General features: G+C 47.8%; 1 protein-coding gene across 1 annotated transcript; it reads left to right on the forward strand.

Annotated features, from left to right (window-relative positions):
- Positions 1 to 12,474: 12,474 nt before the first annotated feature.
- Positions 12,475 to 15,776, forward strand: INAFM2 (InaF motif containing 2). The gene has a single exon (XM_053594670.1). It carries the CDS (start codon positions 13,123 to 13,125, stop codon positions 13,582 to 13,584), a length of 462 nt encoding a protein of 153 aa, XP_053450645.1. The 5' UTR covers positions 12,475 to 13,122; the 3' UTR covers positions 13,585 to 15,776.
- The last annotated feature ends 5,542 nt before the right edge of the window (positions 15,777 to 21,318 follow it).

A 21,318-nucleotide genomic window follows, 5' to 3' on the forward strand; every position in this document is an offset into this window, starting at 1 on the left:
GCTCTGGAAGCTCCAGCCCCCACCCTGGGCCTCAGCACTTCCTACTCAGGGCTTCCTTCTCTATGCTGCTCAGAAGCGAGGTAGTCATGAAGCCCCAGTCACCTTGGAGCCCGGGCCTCTCTGTCCTAGTGGTGGTCCCTGGTCAGATCAGCCCAGGGCTGGGGATACTGCTGGGGATACTGTTGCTCAGGACTAGACTGAGGGGCAGGTGCAAAGTACTCAGTAGAGGAAGAGACCTCCACAGTAGTAGCAGGGTCTAGAGCAGGGGTTCTGACCCCAGAGGCTGGGATCATGCTAGAGGGAGGAGTTGGGAGTAGGGACAGCCACAGCTGGGACTGAGTGTGGTATTGCTTTTTTTTTTTTTTTTGAGACATGGTCTTGCTCTGTCATCCAGGCTAGAATGCAGTGGCATCATCACAGCTAACTGCAGGCTCACACACCTGAGTTCAAGGGATCCTCCCACCTCAGCCTCCTGAGTAGCTGGGACCACAGGCATGTGCCACCACACATGGATAATTTTCTTTCTTTCTTTTTTTTGAGACAGAGTTTCACTTTGTCACCCTTGGTAGAGTGCTGTGGCATCACAGCTCACAGCAACCTCCGGCTCTTCAGCTTAGGGAATTCTCCTTCCTAAGCCTCCCAAGTAGCTGGGACTACAGGCACCCACCACAGGGCCCAGCTATTTTTGTTGTTGTTGTTGCAGTTTGGCCGGGGCTGGGTTCGAACCCACCACCCTCGGTATATGGGGCTGGCACCCTACTCACTGAGCCACAGGTGCTGCCCTGGATAATTTTCTTTTTTGTGGAGACAAGAAGGGTTTCATAGTGTTTCCCAAACTGGTCTTAAACTCTGACCCCAAGCAATCCTCCCTCCCCAGCCTCCCAAAGTGCTGGGATTACAGGTGTGAGCCTGGATTGAGTGCTTTGAATAAGCAAAGTTTTCTAAACACCCATCTCCTCTTTCTCAATGCTTCCTCCCCATGAAAATGAGGTGCAAGGAAGGCAATCAGCCTCTCACCTACCCCATGACTCAGGCCTCCCAGCTCTGGGCCTGTGGGAGGACTGCACATCCATGACCAGCCACCCTGTACACAACTCTAAGTAGCCTTGCCACTGGCCCCCATTGGGCACTCCACCAGACTCCGGCAAGGCCCCAGGGCCTGGGGAAAGAGTGCTGGGACAGACGGCTGATCCAAGAGGCTCAGCTCTGCTCAGAGTCCCAGGTCTGGACAGTTCAGCCCCAGCCCACTTCCTCTTGCCTAACCTGCTCCTCTTATCACCCTTCTTCACCCAGGAGGGAGGTGTGGAGCTCTACCTCTGACTTCCTTCCCCTCTCAGGGCTTGGCTTTCTGCCTTCTTGGGCTCCTCACAACTGTGAGACCCTCACCCCAGCCCTAGAACTGCCTCTGCTGGTGGTCTGGGCCAAGACAGGAGGGAGGGAAGTTGAGGGAGGGCACTGTTCAGTGGGAATTAAGACTAAGATTAATGGCCAGACCTATAGTCCCGGCTACTCAGGAGGATCACTTGAGCCCAGGAGTTTGAGGTTGCTATGAGCTATGTTGGATGCCACTGTTTTCTAGCCTGGGTGACAGAATGAGACCCTGTCTCAAAAAAAAAAAAAAAAAAAAAAAGTGTAGTGATATTTATAACTGATTGATCACAAACAGTTATAGATTCCTTTGTTTTTTCTCCACTCCCACTGCTTCACTTGACTAGCCTTAAAAAAAAAAGACTAACCCTAATGAACTGTTCAATGGGGGCTTCAGCTAAGGGGATTCCCAGCATAAAAATATTTTCCAGAACAGCAATTCTAAAATCAACAGGATAGAGCCTGGAGCAAAGCCTGGCTAAAACCTCTTCCTCCCCTCTTTTCTCCTCTCCTCCCTCCCTCCAGCCTTGGACCTTCTGGGGGCCCCTTTGGCAGCCCCTGACTTCTGGTTTCCTCCCTGGGATCAGGTTCCCTCTCTGTCTGTTTGAGTACATTTTGCAAGGGAAATCCCTGTCCTTCTCAAAGCCTCTTGCACCTGTCACCTGCAGCTACCCTGGTCCCTGCATCCAAGTCCCTCCCTGTTATCTGCTCTGTAGACACCAGCCCTCTCTCTACTTTGGGCCCAGAATGACAAGCCTGGGGAGGGAGAGATACCAGCTCCTTACCTCATTTCAAAAACTTAAGATGTTCTCACTCTGGTCTTTTCTGTCTTGGCTCTGAACCCACAGAACAAAGGCTTGAGCATCTTTATTCTGTGATAGCACTGCCTGGAGTGCTCCTGAGACCTACACCCATTGAGTACAGTGTTCCTGTAATGAGAACCTGTACTGTCTTACCCACATCCTAATATCCTGCAAACCCAGCCCTAAAAATTCAGGAAGTCCAGGCAGCAAGGAAAGCTGAAAACCTTCATCAAAGAGGGCTTTTTTCTTTTTAAAATACATTTAGGTTTCTTAAAATGTGAGTTGACAAAAAATATATCATGTAAATAATAGTAGAGTGAATATGAAGAAAATCAGAAAAGTCACACAAAAGCCCAGTTTGGGAAATGTGGCCTTGGGCTGGAGTGGGGTGAGTGCGTACTAAACCAGGTAGAGAGCACCTGAGGCAGTAGCCAATCTCACCCCCAGGGCAGACAGTGGAAGGGCAAGGATGCCCCCTGCTGGGCACACTGGAAAGCATGTGAGTCCTGGGGAAAGGTAAGGAAGTCCCCGGAAAGCAAACTCTCCAGGAAGTTGCTGGTGGGTCCAGTCATTTGTGATCTGTGGAGACATGTATGCTGGGAAGTTAGGCACGTAGAAGCCTTGGGCCAGAGAAGGTGGTAAGAACCTATGTTCAACCCAGTGCTGCCTCCCAGGGACATGCTTGTGGTCTAGCGCCCAGGAGGAAGGTCCCAAGTTCACTTGCTCACTTGCCCACTTTCTGCAGGGACCCCATGCTTTGGTTTCCCAGTCTGCTCATCAGATAACCTTAGTAGTGGCAGCTGAACTTAGATCCATGGGTGCTAGAGTTACCAGCCAAATGAAGTGGTCAGATTAGGTTGTTTTTTTGCTTGATGCTATGACTGACCTGAAGAGCAGTGGGGTTCAAGGGTACAGAGGTCTGTTGTGCATTTTGGGCCAATGACTGGTTCTTTTGGAAGAAAGAGGGCTCAGTTTTTGCAGCCTCTGGGGTCTGTTTCACAGCCTGGCACAGGAGCCACAGTCATTACTCTATAAACTCAGCCACTTGCTAGCTGTTTATCTTGTGATACTTAACGCACTCGTAAAATAGGGACAAGAATGCCTCATAGGAAAGTTGTAAAGATTAAATAACATAATGGATGTAAAGTACCTAATACAGTGCCGGCACATGAGCTCAGTAGTACTATCATTATCTTTTCAAGTTATTCTTTTCTTATTAGCAGACACTGTCAGGGAAAATGTAGTTTCTTCTTTCTTCTTCCTCAGTATATATGCTGTTATTTCCCTAAGTGTTTTCACTAACTCATTCTTGGGATTTTTTTTTCTTTCAGCAGTCTGTGTGAATCAGGGGCTCGACCCACCTTCCCAGAGCAGGCTGAGTTATGATTCCTCCTGGCTGTGGACTTGAAGTAGGCCATCTCCAAGTGGCCTGAACTTGTGGAGCAATGATTAAAGGAACTCAAGTCCTGGGCAAGTTCCAGCCTTCCACTGGCTTCACACCACCACAGCCCCCAGGCAGGAGGAGGTGTGAAAGTGAGGACCACAAGCTGCCAAGCTGTCCAGCTATACCTCCAGCCTCCAGATCTGGCCACATCTACACACTGAGAGCTGAGTGTAGGTGGAGACAGGGGCAAGGCGGGGTAAGCAGGTGCTGAGGCTCCAACCTCTTAGGAAGAAGAGGAAAGGCAATCAAGAGTTTCCTAGAAGCCCAAGAGGAAGATGATACATGTCCTTTTTTTCCAAGCCCCTCTAAAACCACAGAAGGAACCATCTGGTGCTTGGGATTAGAAAAGAATCAGTCCTGTGTATGCCTCCCTTCGAAGTGCCAAAGTGGATCAAACTCACCCAGACGTGTAGTTGAATGAACACTGAACTCATCTCCAAGAAACCCAGATTTTAATCCTGACGAGAGCGAAGATTTGCTCTGTGATCTTAGCAAATCACCTGAGCTCTCTGATATTGAATTTTGATCACTTCTAAGGTTTCTTCCAACTCTAAATATCTCTTTCCAATCAGAAGGGCCAATCTTGTCACTGGTATCTCCTGCTCTTCCTCTGAGAGATGACAAATCTAGAGAAGAGAGCTGTGGATGGCAGGAAAGGCTTGGCTGTTACCCCAGCACATTCTTGGACACAATCACTCGTCTTCTCTGCCTCTGCTAATCAATCCCTCTGTGAAATGGACCAGTTTTCATAAGTGTGATGGAAATTAATTAGATTATGTCCTTTTCTGGATGGGCACAGTGCACTACACATAGGGAATGCCCTCAGAACTGATTCTTTCTGTCTTTACTCCCAGGCTAGTCCACCTTTTTCCTGGGACCAGGGCAAAGCCACAGAGGACAAGCCCTTCAACAGCAGCTGCCCTTGTGAACAGCAGGAAGCCAATGAGGACAGGAATATGTTGGGAGACAGACTCAGGATCCAAAACTATCCTAACCTCCTGGAGCAATGGCTGAAACCTCACAAGGTAAAATGAACAAGGCTCAACTGAGAGATCTGGGCTTGGCTCCAAAGCACTGACTGTACAAGGACAGGGTGGGGAAGTGGCGGCTTAGCAGAAGCATGTGCGAGTAAAACTGAAGGTTTTTGCTGACAGCCAGCTCCATCTGAGTCAAATAACAGAGCTGCCAATAAAAATGGACAGACTCTTAAGCTGCCAAACTAATGTCGGGTACCAAGCCCAGAGATTCACTATTTTGATATTACATCAGAATCACCTATAAGTTCTGGTAACACTGCGTATTCCTTGCTGTATCCAGACTCTCTGAATCGGGATCCAGGATGGGTAGGTAATGAGAGGGGAAGGAAGATGAGGAGTTTGCATTTCTTTATTTATTTTTTTTAAATATTTTTAATAGAGACAGACTCTCTGCTCTGATCAGGCTTGTCTCAAACTCCTGAGCACGGGTGGCGCCTGTGGCTCAAGGAGTAGGGCGCCGGTCCCATATGCCAGAGGTGGCGGGTTTGAACCCAGCCCTGGCCAAAAACCAAAAAAAAAAAAAAAAAAACAAACTCCTGAGCACAAGGAGTTTGCATTTCTAAAGAGCTTCACCCCTGGTTCTGAGGTGCAGCTAGATCTCTAGAACCAAGGAAGACTCAGTCCCATTCTCATTTTCAGCATACCAGACTACACCTGAAATACCTGAGGAATTCAATTTAAGATGCTTTATTGCAGGAAGTGCATAAGTTGGAGGATACTTGGTAAAGCTATCATTCTGTCTGCTCTCTTTAGACAGCTTATGGGTGGTGAAGCATATAATAATAAGTACAAAAGATTCCATCATCATGTGCCCAGTCTTTGCTATAAAGTGGGACTCCTGGTCTCATGTGATGTTATGTGAGATCCCATGTCTGTAAATTAAATATTCTTTAAGCTCCCAAAGCAAGAAAGACAGATCCATATCTAGAATATATGCCAACTCAAGATGAGTCACCAACCCTTCCACTATAGAACAGGTTCGATGTAATCAACTTGTTACCAAGTGGCTGGCAGGTTGGACATCTGGCAGTGACAATACCTAGATCAGTCTTAGGTGAGTGGAAGCCCATTCTGCTGGACCACCCCTTGCCACCACATACAAGTGCATATTTGTAACCTACATCTATGCCACCAGGGCCACTTTATTCATGTGCCCATTGTGCCAGCATGGGATGGTCAATGACAGAGGCTGGCTAACATCAATTCCTTTTTTTTTTTTTTTTTTGCTAACATCAATTCCAAGTCATTCTATCCACTTGATTGTTTAGTATTTCATGGGGGGTGCTCTCTAATGGACATTAACATGAAATATATAGATATGCATACTTGGTGCCTATTCCCCTAGATATATCCACATGTCTTTTCCCAAGGCCTTCTTGTTCCAAATCCTCTAATGTTCTCTTTCTAAGCCTCTAACCAAACAGTCCAGCCATTTGCTATACCTTAATGAGCCTAGGTATATTTTTACTTTTGGCCACTCTTTCGGGGGCAATGATGATTCCATTCCCCACTCAGGTATCAATGTCAACTCAGTAACTGCATCCAGCAGACCTTTTTTGCAAAGCATTTGGCTGTTCTGTTTTCCCCAGTGTACAGTTACCCAAGTAAGCGGCCATAGGTCCCTCTGGGGAGGGAATAGGGAAATCTTTATTGTGATGCCATATTTTTTCAGAAAGCTTTCTACTGGGGACCTGACCTCTGGGTCAGATCCTAAATCTGAAATTTAAATCAGGTTGGAAATCAGACAAGCTACTGTGTCTGAAACTGCCATCAACCTCCTGGTCTTTCATCCTTGACTTCTTTTAATTGTACAAGTCAACAATTCTCAATGTGTGGTCTGCAGATGCCTGGGGGTCCCTGAGACCATTTCAGGGGGTTCACAAGATCAAAATCATTTTCATAATAATACTAACATATCATTTATCTTTTTAACCGTGTTGACATTTGCACTGATGGTTTAAAAATAATTTTGTAAGTAATTTTTATAAGTGTTTTATTATCAAAAAGGGAGGAAAAGAAGAAAAAAAGAAAAGAAAAGCAGAATGCTTAAGAATATCCTTAACGGGAGGCGCCTGTGGCTCAGTGAGTAGGGCGCCGGCCCCATATGCCAAGGGTGGCGGGTTCAAACCCAGCCCCAGCCAAACTGCAACAAAAAAATAGCCGGGAGTTGTGGCGGGCGCCTGTAGTCCCAGCTGCTAGGGAGGCTGAGGCAAGAGAATCACGTAAGCCCAAGAGTTAGAGGTTGCTGTGAGCCGTGTGACACCATGGCACTCTACCCGAGGGCAGTACAGTGAGACTCTGTCTCTACAAAAAAAAGAAAAAAAAAAAAAAGAATATCCTTAACATATTGTACCCTCAATGAATCCCCAACAATAAAAAAAAAAAAAAAAGAATATCCTTAACAGGGCAGCGCCTGTGGCTCGGTGAGCAGGGCGCCGGCCCCATATACTGAGGGTGGCGGGTTCAAACCCAGCCCCGGCCAAACTGCAACAAAAAAATAGCCGGGCGTTGTGGCGGGCGTCTGTAGTACCAGCTACTCAGGAGGCTGAGGCAGGAGAATCGCCTAAGCCCAGGAGTTGGAGGTTGCTGTGAGCTGTGTGACACCACGGCACTCTACGGAGGGCAATAAAGTGAAACTCTGTCTCTATAAAAAAAAAAAAAAAAAGAATATCCTTAACAACCTTTTGGGGGCAAGACACGATTGCAAGAGGGACTTTGCCTAACAAATACAATCAGTGTAATCTGGTTTATTGTACCCTCAATGAATCCCCAACAATAAAAAAGAAAAAAAATATTTTAAAATAAAAAAAAGAGGGCAGCGCCTGTGGCTCAGTCGGTAGGGCGCCGGCCCCATGTACCGAGGGTGGCGGGTTCAAACCCGACCCCGGCCGAACTGCAACAAAAAAAAATAGCCGGGCATTGTGGCGGGCGCCTGTAGTCCCAGCTACTCGGGAGGCTGAGGCAAGAGAATCGCTTAAGCCCAGGAGTTGGAGGTTGCTGTGAGCTGTGTGATGCCATGGCACTCTACCGAGGGCCATAAAGTGAGACTCTGTCTCTACAAAAAAAAAAATAATAAAAAATAAAAAAAAAAAAAAAGAATATCCTTAACAAAGAAATAACAATTATCCAATTTCACTAAATCATGATCCTCAAATTCATGTCATTTTAATATTCTGTATCATCAAATGGAAAGACCTCTTCTGCACATAGAAGTAAAATGCTCCTCTCGGGGAAAAGCACTTGTGTAATTGGGTTATGAATTGAATTACCCACTTTTTTCATGGAACATCATTTTTACTTGAAAAAATAACTGGTGGTGGCTCAAGCAGCTAAGGCGCCAGCCACATACATCTGAACTAGTGGGTTCAAATCCAGCCTGGGCCCGCCAAACAACAATGATGGCTGCAACAAAAAATAGCTGGACACTGTGGCGGGCGCCTGTAATCCCAGCTACTTGGGAGGCAGAGGCAGGAGAATTGCTTGAGCCCAGAAGTTGGAGGTTGCTGTGAGCTGTGATGCCACAGTACTGTACTCAGGGTGATAGCTTGAGGCTCTGTCTCAAAAAATAAAAAAATAACTGGTGGATAAACTGTGGTCATGCAGACTTGGCTATTTGGCAGGTGTTTTCTGCAATTCAAACCAAGTAAGCCTGTCACTCTGAGAAAAATAACTGACAGTGTTTGTTGCCAATGATAAAATTCAAGCTTTCAAGTAAAAAATTTTAAGTTTAGAAAATTTGTATGCACTATCATGAGCTTGCTAGATTCCCAATACTTAAACATTTTCTGTTATTACCAAATGTCATTTTAAAATATTGTATAATGAAATGCATCAATATTTGACTTACCTATATAATTCAGTGAACCAATATTTTCCAAATGACCAAAGCAAGATGTTGCAAAATCATGCATGGGTAAAAATACCATTCAAAAGGCAAAGTAGATCAAATGACTTTAACATAATCAAGTACAAAAAGTTCATTGATGTGGTTTCATAGTCTATAACTACCATTTAAGAAAATACTACTTGTTGGGCGGCGCCTGTGGCTCAGTGAGTAGGGCGCCGGCCCCATATGCCGAGGGTGGTGGGTTCAAACCCAGCCCTGGCCAAACTGCAACAAAAAATAGCTGGGCGTTGTGGCGGGCGCCTGTAGTCCCAGCTGCTCGGGAGGCTGAGGCAAGAGAATAGCGTAAGCCCAAGAGTTAGAGGTTGCTGTGAGCTGTGTGACGCCACGGCACTCTACCAGAGGGCGGTACAGTGAGACTCTGTCTCTACAAACAAACAACAACAACAAAAAAAAAAAAAAAAAAAAGAAAATACTACTTGTTGAGTTTTGATGTAGTATTTTTGATGTAGTATCAAAGAAAAACAGCCACAATTATCTGAAAAGACTATTAAAATGCTCCTCTCTTTTCCAACTATACATCTACGTGAGGCTGGATTTTCTTCAGATATTTTAACCAAAACAACATGTTGCCAACAGATTGAATGCAGAAGCTGATACAAGAATCCAGTTGTCTTTTAGAGGATAAAGCCACATTGAAGAGATTTGCAAAAATGTAAAACAAAGCCATTCTTTTTTTTTTTTTGAGACAGAATCTCACAGCAACCTCAAACTCCTCAGCCTCCCAAGTAGCTGGGACTATAGGCGCCCGCCACAAGGCCCGGCTATTTTTTTTTAGAGATGAGGTCTTGCTCTGGCTCAGGGCAGTTTCAAATTCATGAGCTCAGGCAATCCACCTGCCTCAGCCTCCGCATGCTAGGATTATAGGCATAAGCCACTGCACCTGGCCAAGGCCATTTTTTCACTAGTTTTTATTTTAGAAAATAACTATTTTCACAAAAATATTATCTATGTTAACATGTACCGCACATTTTTAAAATGAATTTAAAAAACCATTTAATATTTTATAAGATTCTTGGTGATTTCTTATATGTCAAATATCAATAGTTATAACCTGCATAAAGAAAAGCTCTTTAGAGACCTCAGTTTTTTGGGTTTTTTTTTTTTTTGAGACAGAGCCTCAAGCTGTCACCCTGGGTAGAGTGCTATGGCATCACAGCTGACAGCAACCTCCAACTCCTGGGCTCAAGCGATTCTCCTGCTTCCACCTCCCAAGTAGCTGGGACTATAGGTGCCCACCACAACACCCGGCAATTTTGTTTTTTTTTTTTTTTGGTTGCAGCCGTCATTGTTGTTTGGTGGGCCCAGGCTGGATTCAAACCTGCCAGCTCAGGTGTATGTGGCTGGCGCCTTAGCCGGTTGAGCCACAGGCACCGAGCCAAGCAATTTAAAAGTTTAACATAGTAAATTGCACATGAACTTTGTGCACAAACTATATATATAGTCAGAACTTTCCAAAGTCTGAAAGAGGTGCCTCAGGGAACGGACAATAAGGTATATACACCATTTTGAATGGTTTTCCAGTTGACACCGAAGAGTGCTCCCTGGGGATGTTGTAGAAGAGGCTCCAGTGTCCCTAGAAGTACTCACAAAAGATGACCTTTAGGGCCCATTCTGTCCCCATGCTGCCTGCATCTCTGATTTCTGTAATTCCCACCTTACCCCTATTAAGGGAGAGGCACTTAGAGACTCATATTCACCTTCAGGCCACTAGGGGGCCGTTTAGTTGCCTGCAACGGGAGCAGGCTAATGGTTTCTTAATGGCTCAAGCACCAGGGAGATCTGGCTCAATTATATCTGAAAGCATTTTGAGTTCCTGGGATAAAAGACACTATGTAAATCCAGATAATAAATAGGGTTTATTGATGACAGGTTAAAGAATCTAGCACTGTTGAGTTTGGAGAATAGGGTGAGAAGAATTGAATAAGGGCTTCAAGTATTCTTGGGTATAGAAGAGTGACATGCTGTTTTCTTACAGCAGTTTAATTTGCAGTAGAAAGATGGAAATACAATATGGAGTGCATTCAAGAAAGGGAATACAAGAAAGCTTTGCATTGATCTTACCTGAAATCTTATCTTTAAGAATAATCCACCTTGGGATAGTTGTAGTAACAGTCCTGCCAGGAAGCCCAGAGAGCTCAGGAGAGAGAGAGAATAACTTCCAGACAGAATTCAGGGATTTTTAACTCAACATGCCAAGCTGCCACACTAGCTCTGGTAAACCTGGGAGCAAGGTGAGGAAGAAGTGGGTTATTTTTTCCCCATGAGCCCATAGAAGGAAATAAATATCCCAGACTTTCAATATCCTTGGAATTTCTCAGAAAGTATAAAGGCAGGCTTTTTCTTGAAATACCATCCAGCTAGCCATTGCTAGTGGCAAACCCACACCTGGGCCTCAATTAGGAAAGGGACTGGGTTAGTAGAGGCCTTGTGTTTCCAGCACTAGGCTCTGAGGTGGCAAGGCAGCAGTGTTGGCAAGAGGCTTCCTTCTGGAAGAGAGTGTGTAGAAGCCAAAGATTCCTGGAGGAGAGAGGAAGCAAAAAGGACAGCGGGAGTCCTGGCCCCCAGGGTTTCTGTCCACCCACAGAAACCCATCAAGACTACAGTACTCTCAGCCATCACACATGCAGCCACAGTCTCCCTCACCCATTCAAAGGGAGATCTACACACCAGGCTAGCCACACACCCAGTTCTGGGAAGACAGGATGTAGTTTTCAAGGAGGAAGGAACCAGAAATTCTGGAGAGCCTCATAGAGAGGAAATGGGGAGTAGAAAAGGCAAAGAGAGAGAAGGGTGGAAGAAGGGAGGAGGCGCAAGAAAAGTGGCTAATGAGAGTCTGAGACCATTATGGAGAGGGATTGTTAGCACCCAGAGGGTCTAAAGCCCAGACACCAGGCGGCACGAGGTGGCTCAGGCCTGTAATCCTAGTACTCTGAGAGGTCCAGGCAGGTGGATTGCTTGAGCTCACAGGTTTCAGACCAGCCTGAAAAAGAGCGACACTCTGTCTCTAAAAATAGCAGAGTGTTATGGCCGGCACCTGTAGTTCCAGCTAATTGAGAGGCTGAGGCAAGAGAATCGCTTGAACCCAAGAGTCTGAAGTTGCTGTGAGTTATGACACAATGGCACTCTAGCAGGGGAGACAAAGTGAGACTCTGTCTCAAAAAAATTTTTAAAAAAGCAAGAAAAGAAAAAAAACGGCCCAGACACAAAGCACACTGCCCGCCCACACCCCCACCTGGAGCCAAGGAAGACACACCTCACAAGAGAAGGGGTAAAAGAAGGGGTGAAGGGGTGGACAACCGCCCAGGCTTTGAGGCCAGAAGAGGAGCCCTGGGAACCAGACTCATCCGGTTCAGGGCAGCAGCTTGGGTCCAAATCAAGGCCAAACCTGGGTGTCAGAAGACCCAAAAAGAGAGACCCAGGACATGTTGTGAACTTTGGGACTCAGGCGGCAGAACAGTCTGGAGAACCAGCTCAGTCGGTGGCTAGGTCCGGAGGCTCCAAGAGGCCTGGGCAGCCTGATTCCAGGGCTTTAAAGAGGACAGCGATTTGGGATGGTTCTGGCAGACCCCCGAAGCCCAGCCTGGATGGGGAGAAGGAACATGACCAGGTGTGGCCTCAGGGCGCACTACAGGTTCCGTGGCTGTCCACGCTGGACGTGAGCCAGGCTCTTTAGGTGTGAGAGGGCCTAGGAGACCCGCCCGGGGGCGTACGTGGAGTGGTGCACGAGCCGGGAACATGAGCGTGGTATCACCCCTATTTCAGGTGGTAAACCGAGGCCTGAGGTCCGAACCCGGGACTGCTATTCCACCTGTCACTTCCGAGCCTCAGGGAGAAGCAGGGAGGTGCCAGAGTTGGCAGGTCTGCCATGTGACAGCTCCTTCCGCCCCCTTCCCAGTTCCGCACTCCACCCGGCCCTATGCCGTTCCCCTTTTAAAGAAGCGCCGGGGGCTCCCAGCTTCGCTGTGCCAGCTCGCGATGGGCCGCAGTGACGTCGCCCCTTTAAGAATCAGTCGCCCTTAACTCGCTCTTAACCGGGCGTCCCGAAGGGGCTCCCGGCGCCAGACTGCAGCCCGCCTCTGCGCGCGGCACTTCCGGACCCCGGCGTCGCCCTTTTAAGAGGCAGCCCCCAGCAGCGCTCTCCCCCGCCCCCTGTTGCCGGCGCGCGAGGCGGGGGAGCCGGGCCGGAGAGGAGCGCGCTGTCCGCGCGGCCACTGGAGACCGGGCAGGCGGCGGCCGGGCAGGCGGCGGCGGCAGAGCGCGTGGCGGCGGCGGCGGATGGGGACGCGGAGCCGGACGGCTGTGGCGGCTGTGGCTGTGGCGGCGGCGGGGAAGCAGCTGACGGGCCGGCGGCGGCGGCGGCGCTGGCGGCGGTGACTGGCCCAGGCCCCGGCGGCGGCTTCTGCGACGCGGTGGCGGGCTGCGGTCGGGCGGCGTGAGGAGCGGCGGAGCTCAGAGCCGCCGGGAACTGAGGGCGCTGGGCTGCCCTCTGTCCAGTCCTCGCAGGCCGCCAGGCCCCCTCCAGCCGGGGCAGTGGAGCACCGGGGCAAAGGCCGGGGCCCCCCCATGAAGGAGCGCGACGCGGCCCCGGCCGAGCGGGGCAAGCCGGCCACCTACACTGGGGACAAGAAGGCGAAGATGGCGGCCAAGACCAACAAGAAGTGGGTCCGGCTCGCCACCGTGTTTGCCTACGTGCTCTCCGTGTCGCTGGCCGCCATCGTGCTCGCCGTCTACTATAGCCTCATCTGGCAGCCGGTGGGCGCCGGGACCTCGGGAGGGGGTGCCGGCCCGCCCCCCGGCGGCTCCAACGCCACCGGCCCGTCAGGGACTTCAGGGGCAGCGGCGGCGGGGCCCAACACTACCGGGTTGTCCCGCCGCGAGGCGCCACGCGCTGCGCCCCCACTGCAGGCGGCTCGGCCGATGCCTCCGGAACCCCCTGCAGACAGCCCCCAAGCCGGGCCACTGGAGCGGCCGCGTGGGCCCGACGAGGACCAGGAGGAAGCGGCGGCGGCGCCCAGGAGTCGTTGAACCCCCTGCGCCGGGGGGCGTCCGGAAACCATTCTCCCCAAGCCCAGAGGCAGGACTGTGCAGCAGGATGAGGCAGGGAGCCCGCCGGAGACCCCCACGAGAGTGAACGCCCCCCTAACCCTCTAAGATCCTCGGCTCGCCCCAGGAACCCATGGCCCGAAACCCGATCTTCAGCCAAGCGACCACGATTCGCCGGGGACTCGGGGTTTGGTCTTCCCAGGACCGCGCTGTGCCAGGGCCCTGAGCCTGGGGTGTTGGGGGAGGGGTGGGGAGCTCCCAGCACCGAACCTGTCTGCGGCACTTGCTCTGGTGTATCCTATGTGTCGGGGTGACTCGGGCTTTCCCCCAAGACTCAGGGGAAGGAGGGAGCTGTAGGGGCTCTTTTTTAATAAGCTGAAGCTCTCGCAAGAAGGAGAGCACCAAAAGTAGTGGAGCTCAGGTACGTCAACCTAGTTGCAGTGGCCAGAAATGCATTTAATTTATAGATCCCTGTATATAGTTGTTGACATATGCACTAGAAGCTATAATCACTTAGAACTCTATGTATGCTCCCACATCCTGGGTAGCTGCTGACTGCTGGGGTCAAGCAAGGGCTATTTGCTGGCCCCATGGTGCACCTAGCCAGAAGAGCACAGGCACGGCTTTTTTTCATCATCCTTTCTCTCCTGTTCCCCTTGTTTTTGAAAGATAAGTTTATGACATTCTTGCACAAAAGAGTATAATCATTCTTATACTATTGACAGAGCAAAACCTTAGGCAAAGTAGAAGCAGTTTAGGGAGGGTGAGGAATGTACTGATCCCCTCCTCTTCCCACCCTAATGCCCCCACCAAAGAGGCTTCCTGTTGCAGCCCTGAGTATCTGGATATGGGCCAGGGAGGAAGGAAGGGAAAGAGCAATGCTGCTGTGCTTCAATCCTGGCCCTCCCTGCACAGAATTCTTTTAGGAAGAACAAACTTTTGTAAGTAGAGTGACTGGCAAGTGTTTTATCTTTTTTTTTACTTCCCTGCTCCTCAAGATCTTGTCTTGTTCCAGTAATCACCTTTGCCTTCCATCTTTCCTGAGCCTATAGCAACAAAGCAGCCCTGCGACTGGGATGAAATCTGTTGTGACACCAGAGCTTTCATCACACGTCCTCTGGTTTTGAGTTATACTGCAGAATCAGAAAAGCTAGAAGGTGGGCTTCAGACTCAGGATTGTGCTTGGAGAGTCAGTTAATAGTCCAGCCATGGAAGTTTGAATCTGCTTTTTCCATAAGCTGTACTTAAATGCAGCCTGAAATTTTTAAAGGAGGTGAGAAACATCAAGAGAAATGACAATACATATAGCTCTGGGGCAGCAAGAATTATGCTTCCTCAATTTGGATTCCATTTCCTTCTGCCACTTGCTTTTAGGCAACTGAATGTGTGGGTAGGGATGAGATATCAAACCCCTAGTGCTTCCTTTTTGGGAAATGAGGCACTTTTTAAAAAAAAGAAAAAAAAGATAAAAAACTTACCCACCTGAGTCCTGAAACAGTTGGTCTCTCCCGTTTTCTTGCCTACATTCTAGTTAGCTCTGATCCAAGTTTACAGGACAACAGCCTTGTTTTAAGCCATGTCCTGGTGTGGGCAAGATAATAACAATTGAGCTGTCACAGCCTACCAGCAGGCTGGTAACACCTCCAAGGTCTCTTGGCTAGAGATTTCTTAGCAGCTGAGTAGGTCTTCAGTCATTAGGAAGCCTATGAGGCCTTTAAATTTTTGGTGGGAGACTGGGGGGAAAACATAAAATGCCACTTTATAACTTCAATATAGCCTGTAATTTATATTTACTGTGTGAATTTTTAGTCCTATATTTTAATAATTTGTAAATTGATCTCTTATTCCAAGAATCCTTTGAACACATAGGAGAATATCTGGGAGTCCAGTCCCCTGTCCCCTTCCCGACCCCTGTTTTCTGGACTGTTTCAATCCACTTTGGGATGGATCAGAGAGTCTAGGGAGACCGCTCATAGGTCCAGCTGCTGGTCTCCTGACTCTAAAGCCTTCACTGGAATTAGGACATTTGGTCCAGCCCTAGCTGTGAACATGACCAGAGACATTATTTATAATTCAGCCATTTAAGATATTCCTGTACTCAAAAAGTCCTGTATATTTTTTAAAAGTTTTATTTTTCAGGTAAACAAAAATACATTCTAAGAGAACTCTGCCTACGTCTGTGTATGTTACCATTTCTGTTACTGTGCTTCATGGGAAGGAGTAAAGATTGGGAGAGTAAGTGGTCTGAGATTTGGTGGATGGCTAGTGATGAATAAGTTTAGGAGGAAAAAGCAATTGCCCTGCTGTTCATAGTACCTGATGGCTTGAATGAATTGATGAATGGAGGTTGGCAGAATCCATCTTAGTCAGAAAGTGATCATGGGTTGGGAAGAAGAGTCACCTTTTGCTAACCTTAAAAAAGCTGGGAAGTTCTGCTTTACAGGAAGGATTCTGAGTAGATGGCTAACTGATGAAGCTAAGGGACCAGTAAGCATGAATATTAAGATTTATCTCAAACATTTAGCTGGCTGAGTGCTGAGGTGAGGATAAGCTGCCTGATAGCATCACTGTTCTCACCTTTAAACTACTGGCCCCTCCATAACTGGAGAAGTGCTAACACCAGGAGAGATAGGCATCTGCAGTGCTCGGTCGGAGCTTTGTCTCCCTGGAGGAGGCAAGAGAGCCAAATGGCTGAGAGGTGTGGGTTGCTTGAAAGGTGAAGCTTTTTTCCCTTTAAAGCAAACAAAAAAGGATGTGGGTGAAAAGCACAAATATAAGGGATTAGTTATGCTGCAAAATACATGGTAAGCAATTGAGCTCAGCTCATTATTAGACAATGCTGCCCAGTACAAATCTGGAGTGAGAAGTCTGTGTCGGCGGGCCCCCTGAGGCCTGCACTTCAGCAGAGCTGTTGGGGGGGTAGGTACTGTTCTTTTACATCACCTTGTAGTCTGCAGGGAGGCATGGAAAAAGTCCGCCCTTCTTTTATTTCCCTCTTCAGCCTACACAATGGCTTTCTGTGAGAGGGCTTGGTAAGGCAGAGCAGAAGGGGAGTGAAAGAGTTTCCGAGGCTCTAGTAGTCAGCCCCTCCTTTCTGCAGACAGCGACATGTGGCTTCTACAGCTGCACACGGTTTCACATGTTGGACACAGAGCAGTACGTGCAGCAGGAACCTGCTGGCTGATGAGAACAGGGCCTGGCTGGCTGGGGAGCAGTGGTCAGCAGAGCTTTATTTTCAAGGGTTAGAACATAGCTGGAAATGTCTATGAGGTTTTAAGCCAGAAAGAAGAGGTCTGTGCAGAGATTACTTTTCCTCTAACCACTTTGCACCTGGACTACTGGGACCATTTCTGTGTTTGCTTATATTAGAAGTTACTATGACCATTTATTTATTCCCTGACAGCCTGAATTTGAAGGAAGAGATATCCTCCCTTGAAGGTGAAGTTTGTGGGTGTGGGGTAGGGGGGGAGACAGGGAGCTCTTCAGACTTAGTTTGTAAGGGTGTCTTCTCTTTCCTGCATTGATGCTGAAGTACAAAGAACTGTCTTTCTCAAGTTTTAAGCCTAAGAAATATTTCTAACAGCTGTAGATTTCTATGTGGCATGACACCACAGCTTTAAAAGCTTTTCTGTTTACCTTGTTTATAAGTTTTCACCAGGGAATTCTAAGCTAGCTGTTCTTTAGTTGAGTATTTATATCCTGTTTGGAAATGCTGAATGCAGAGCATCTACTTGTTTCTACATGTTTCTTTAAGGAGAACTGAAAGGTCAGGTCACAAGCTTTAGGGCTACCGCAGCTTTTTAAAAGGGGTAATAATTGTCCTCCCTTTCCTGTCTACAGAGAATGGAGATATTTCTGGAATTACAATTCAGTAACAAAAGGCCACAGCTGTACTTTATTTTTCCCTAGTGTCCCTTGGTAGAGGGAGGGGCTGTGGTGACTTTGCTCATTTCTCATGACCAGTGCTCAGTGCCTGGCACAGAGCAATGGCTGCTCGGAGTTTGTTGATCATTGTGTTGGATGGGATTTGCCTTAGTGCCATTGTCATGTCCCTGCCGTAATGTACTCGTGTACCCATATCCACAACCCATAATTTGGTTCAAGGGGAGGGGAGCGAGTTGCTAAAGAGAACCCCTACAAATCATAGCTGCACTGACCTCTTTGGCCTCAGTTTCTTTATTTCCAAGTGGTGGGACTCTGGCTTGGTCACTGGTTCTCCCCAGGTGCCAGAAGTTCATAGCTGTATTCCATGTGGTGCTTAATAGACATGATCCATTCATTGTCTCGTCTGCCCCATCCGGACCGCCTGATGTTGGCTATAAAAATACCTGCTGTTGAAAGTTTTTTTGTCACATCTGTTCCACTTGCTTACATAGTCTGTGGTTTGCTGCTGCCAGCCCGTTGTGCTTTCTGTTCCCTCCAGTAGGTAATTAAAAAAACAAACAAAAAGCCTCTTTACCACACACCCAGGTTTACCAGGCACTTTATCCTACACAGAAACAGCCATAGCTCCCAGTGATATACCCTGCACATGAGCCACCTGGCCAGGAGGAAACAGTCTGGTCAAGTCAGCTTCCCTGGCCGCATTCAATTCTATAAACATTTATTAAGCTACTACTAACAGATCAGAAAATTACCAGATGGTTCTTGCCTTTAAGGAATTTACAGTGGCATAAGAGTCTTGTTACAACTACCCTGTTGTCCTCAATAATCTGTTTTTGCAATACTTTATCAGTTAAATGGTAATAAGATTCTAACTAGTAGTGTTGGGAATATTTTCCACAAGTTACTGCCATTAATTCAAGAACTATTTATTTAGTGTCTATGGTGTGCCAAGTGAGCCTCAAACGTCCCCAAACCAACGTGTCCAAAAAAAGCAATTGTGTTGATTATACCAAGGATTTCCTTTCAAATATGTCTACCTTTCTCTGCTACCTCAGTATTGGGGGTCATGAGTTGAGGTCTCTTCCAACTTGTGTCCTGGAGGCCCACTTGTCCCATCAGCAACCCATTGGTAGCCTGGGCAGTGTCAAGTCACAACAGCCAGTCTGTGAGCTGTAGAGGCCTCCCAGCATCACAAGGACCTGGGTGGGGAAGCAGAGTGTTCTTGGGAAAGACCCCTGGCACTGGAAGACAGGAAACCTGAGGACTCCACATGGCAGTAGTTAAGGCCTTTGACCTCTCTTTTCTCTTAACCAAGTGGGAATTCATGAGAGCAAATGGAGGTAATAGATATGAAAGGGCCTTGAGATCTTGGGCTACAAGTACAGTGTATACACATGAAGAAATATATTTTCAAGGGAATGTCTGTCCCTGTGGGGAAAAATGCACAGAAAGGGCCGGGCGTGGTGGCTCACGCCTGTAGTCTCAGCGCTGTGGGAGGCCGAGGCGGGTGGATTGCCTGATCTCAGAGGTTCGAGACCAGTATGAGCAGCAGTGAGCCAGAGTAAGACCCCATCTCTGCTAACATCAAAAACAGCCAGATGTTGTGGTGGGCGTCTATAATCCCAGCTACTGGGGAGGCAAGGGGACAGAGCATCGCCAGAGGATGAACAATTTAAAAAAGAAGAAAGAAAATGAACAAAAAAAAAAAGTACTTCAAACGAAGAAGAATGAACAAGCAAGCTAAAATTAAAAAAAAAAAGAAAAATGCACAGAAAGAAAGAAATGTGCAGGGGTAGGTAGTAAACATTACACCAATGCCCAGATCAACAGCATCAGTGTCAGCTGGGAATTTGCTAAAATGATGACACTTTAGACCCATCCCAGGCCAACTGAGTGAGAAATTCAGCAAGTGGAAGCCGGCATTCTGCTTTAATCAGCCTTCCAGGTGATTCTGATACATACTGAAATTTGAGAACCACTGGCCCAGCCTTTCCTTCTGATTCAGTAACTTAGGGTTAGGATAGTTCTCTTTTGATGCATGGTTATTAAGGTGACTTTCAATCTTTTTTTCTTGGCTGAGCCCAGAGGGACGAAGAGGAACCAGTATGTCCGCAGTGTCTGTAAAAATCCTACATTGTCCATTATTTTTGATGGTTGCCAGAGAACTTGCCCTGGAGAGCTTGTTAAGAAGGAGACAGGCCTGAAAGAGCCCCCGCCCCCAAGGTACTGGTGTGTTTGCCTCACCTCCTGCCCTGAGGCCTGCTGCTTCTCCAGCCAGTCCTTAAAAGGAGCAGTGGGTGCCACATTTGTTCTTTCTGGTGCCAGGTCTGTGCTATTTCACTTCCCTGGCGTTGAGTGGATGCTTAATGAGAGGCTGTGACTAGACCCAGCCCATGGTTTCTGCTGTCTCCTCTCATTCCTTTCCCAGCCTAACTTCTCCCCCTTCTGTGGGATTGTGGTCAGCCTCTGTCAGCCCTTCCTCATGAGCCCTGATAACCCTTGCTCAGGAGGTGATATTTGTGGGGTCTGTGGACTCTGATAAATGACTCAAGAGACACATGAAGCCACGTCCTTAATTTCTCCTATTCTATTGACCCCCTTAACTTGATTTAGTTCCCAAAACAAGAAGGGGAGTTTTGCCATTTCCTTTGTTCTTTTGAGAGCTAGTACTAGCTTGCTTCTTTTTCTTCTTCTTTTTTTTTTTTTTTTTTTAGAAACAGTCTTACTCTGTCGCCCTAGGTAGAGGGTCCTGGTGTCATAGTGTCATAGTTCACAGCAACCTCAAACTCTTGCCTCATCCTCCCCAGTAGTTGGGACTATAGGCACTGGCCACAATGCCTTAGATATTTTTTCTATTTTTAGTAGAGATGGGGGAGGAGGGCCACCTTGCTCTTGGCTCAGGCTGATCTCAAACTCCTAAGCTCTAGGGATCCTTTGGCCTCATCCTCCCAGAGTGCTGAGATTACAGGTGTGAGCCACCACACCCAGCCACTATCTTCTGTTATTCCTATCCTGCAGCCAGGATTAGGGCTGGAGTTGACCAGTGGTCAAACCTTCCAAACTTGTGCCTTGTTAGATAGGCAAGGATCCCCTGCTTCCGTAGATCCCCAATTCTCCCTTGATCATAAACAGAATGCAGTCCTGCTACTTCTTTGGGTGAGGAAACGTAACTCTGGGAGGCATGGAGCAAACTCTGCAAGGAGGTTCATTCTGGGGAAAAGCAGAAGCAAAAACTGTGGTGTGAGATTGCTACTGATGTTAACAGAAGAAAAGAGGACCCACTCTGAGCTGTGAGAGCCAGTGTGCAGAGTTCGGGGGGAAATGAGGTAGAGCCAGTGCATAAGGACAGAGGCCACTGCCTGTAAAAGCAAGGGTACTCCCTGAGGCTCTTGACGCCACTAGACCACCCAGGGTGATTAAAAGAAGCCAACTGTCCAGGAAGGCTGGATAAACTTTACAAACCATCCCTGGTTTCCCTGAAAGCCATTGCTCCCCACCCCCCACCAGTGAAGATCAGGCTAGAAGAGAAGGTAAAGAAAAAGACAAGTGGGGGTCACACCAAATAGGTACTTCATTTATTCAACAAGTATTTATTGAGTGCCTTCTGTATGCCAAGCCACTGCAGAGAGAGTCTAATGTGTGTTGGGTATATTTCTTCAGTTTTTCAGAAACCCTTCAAAGTAAGTATTCCTAGCCTCATTTTGCAGGCAAGACTGAGACTTTTAAAGGTTAAAATTGATCAAGGTCACCTAGCTGACGTGTCAGATCTTGGGTTCAGATTCAGTCAGTCAGATTCGAAGGCCTGTGCTTATTCCATTTAACCATGCTCCC

The sequence above is a fragment of the Nycticebus coucang genome, chromosome 6 (genome assembly GCF_027406575.1).
Source record: "Nycticebus coucang isolate mNycCou1 chromosome 6, mNycCou1.pri, whole genome shotgun sequence".
Lineage (NCBI taxonomy): Eukaryota > Metazoa > Chordata > Mammalia > Primates > Lorisidae > Nycticebus > Nycticebus coucang.

What these genes read in the sequence shown, in the direction of transcription:
- INAFM2 (XM_053594670.1), top strand. Translation starts at nt 13,123, where the DNA reads ATGAAGGAGCGCGACGCGGCCCCGGCCGAGCGGGGCAAGCCGGCCACC.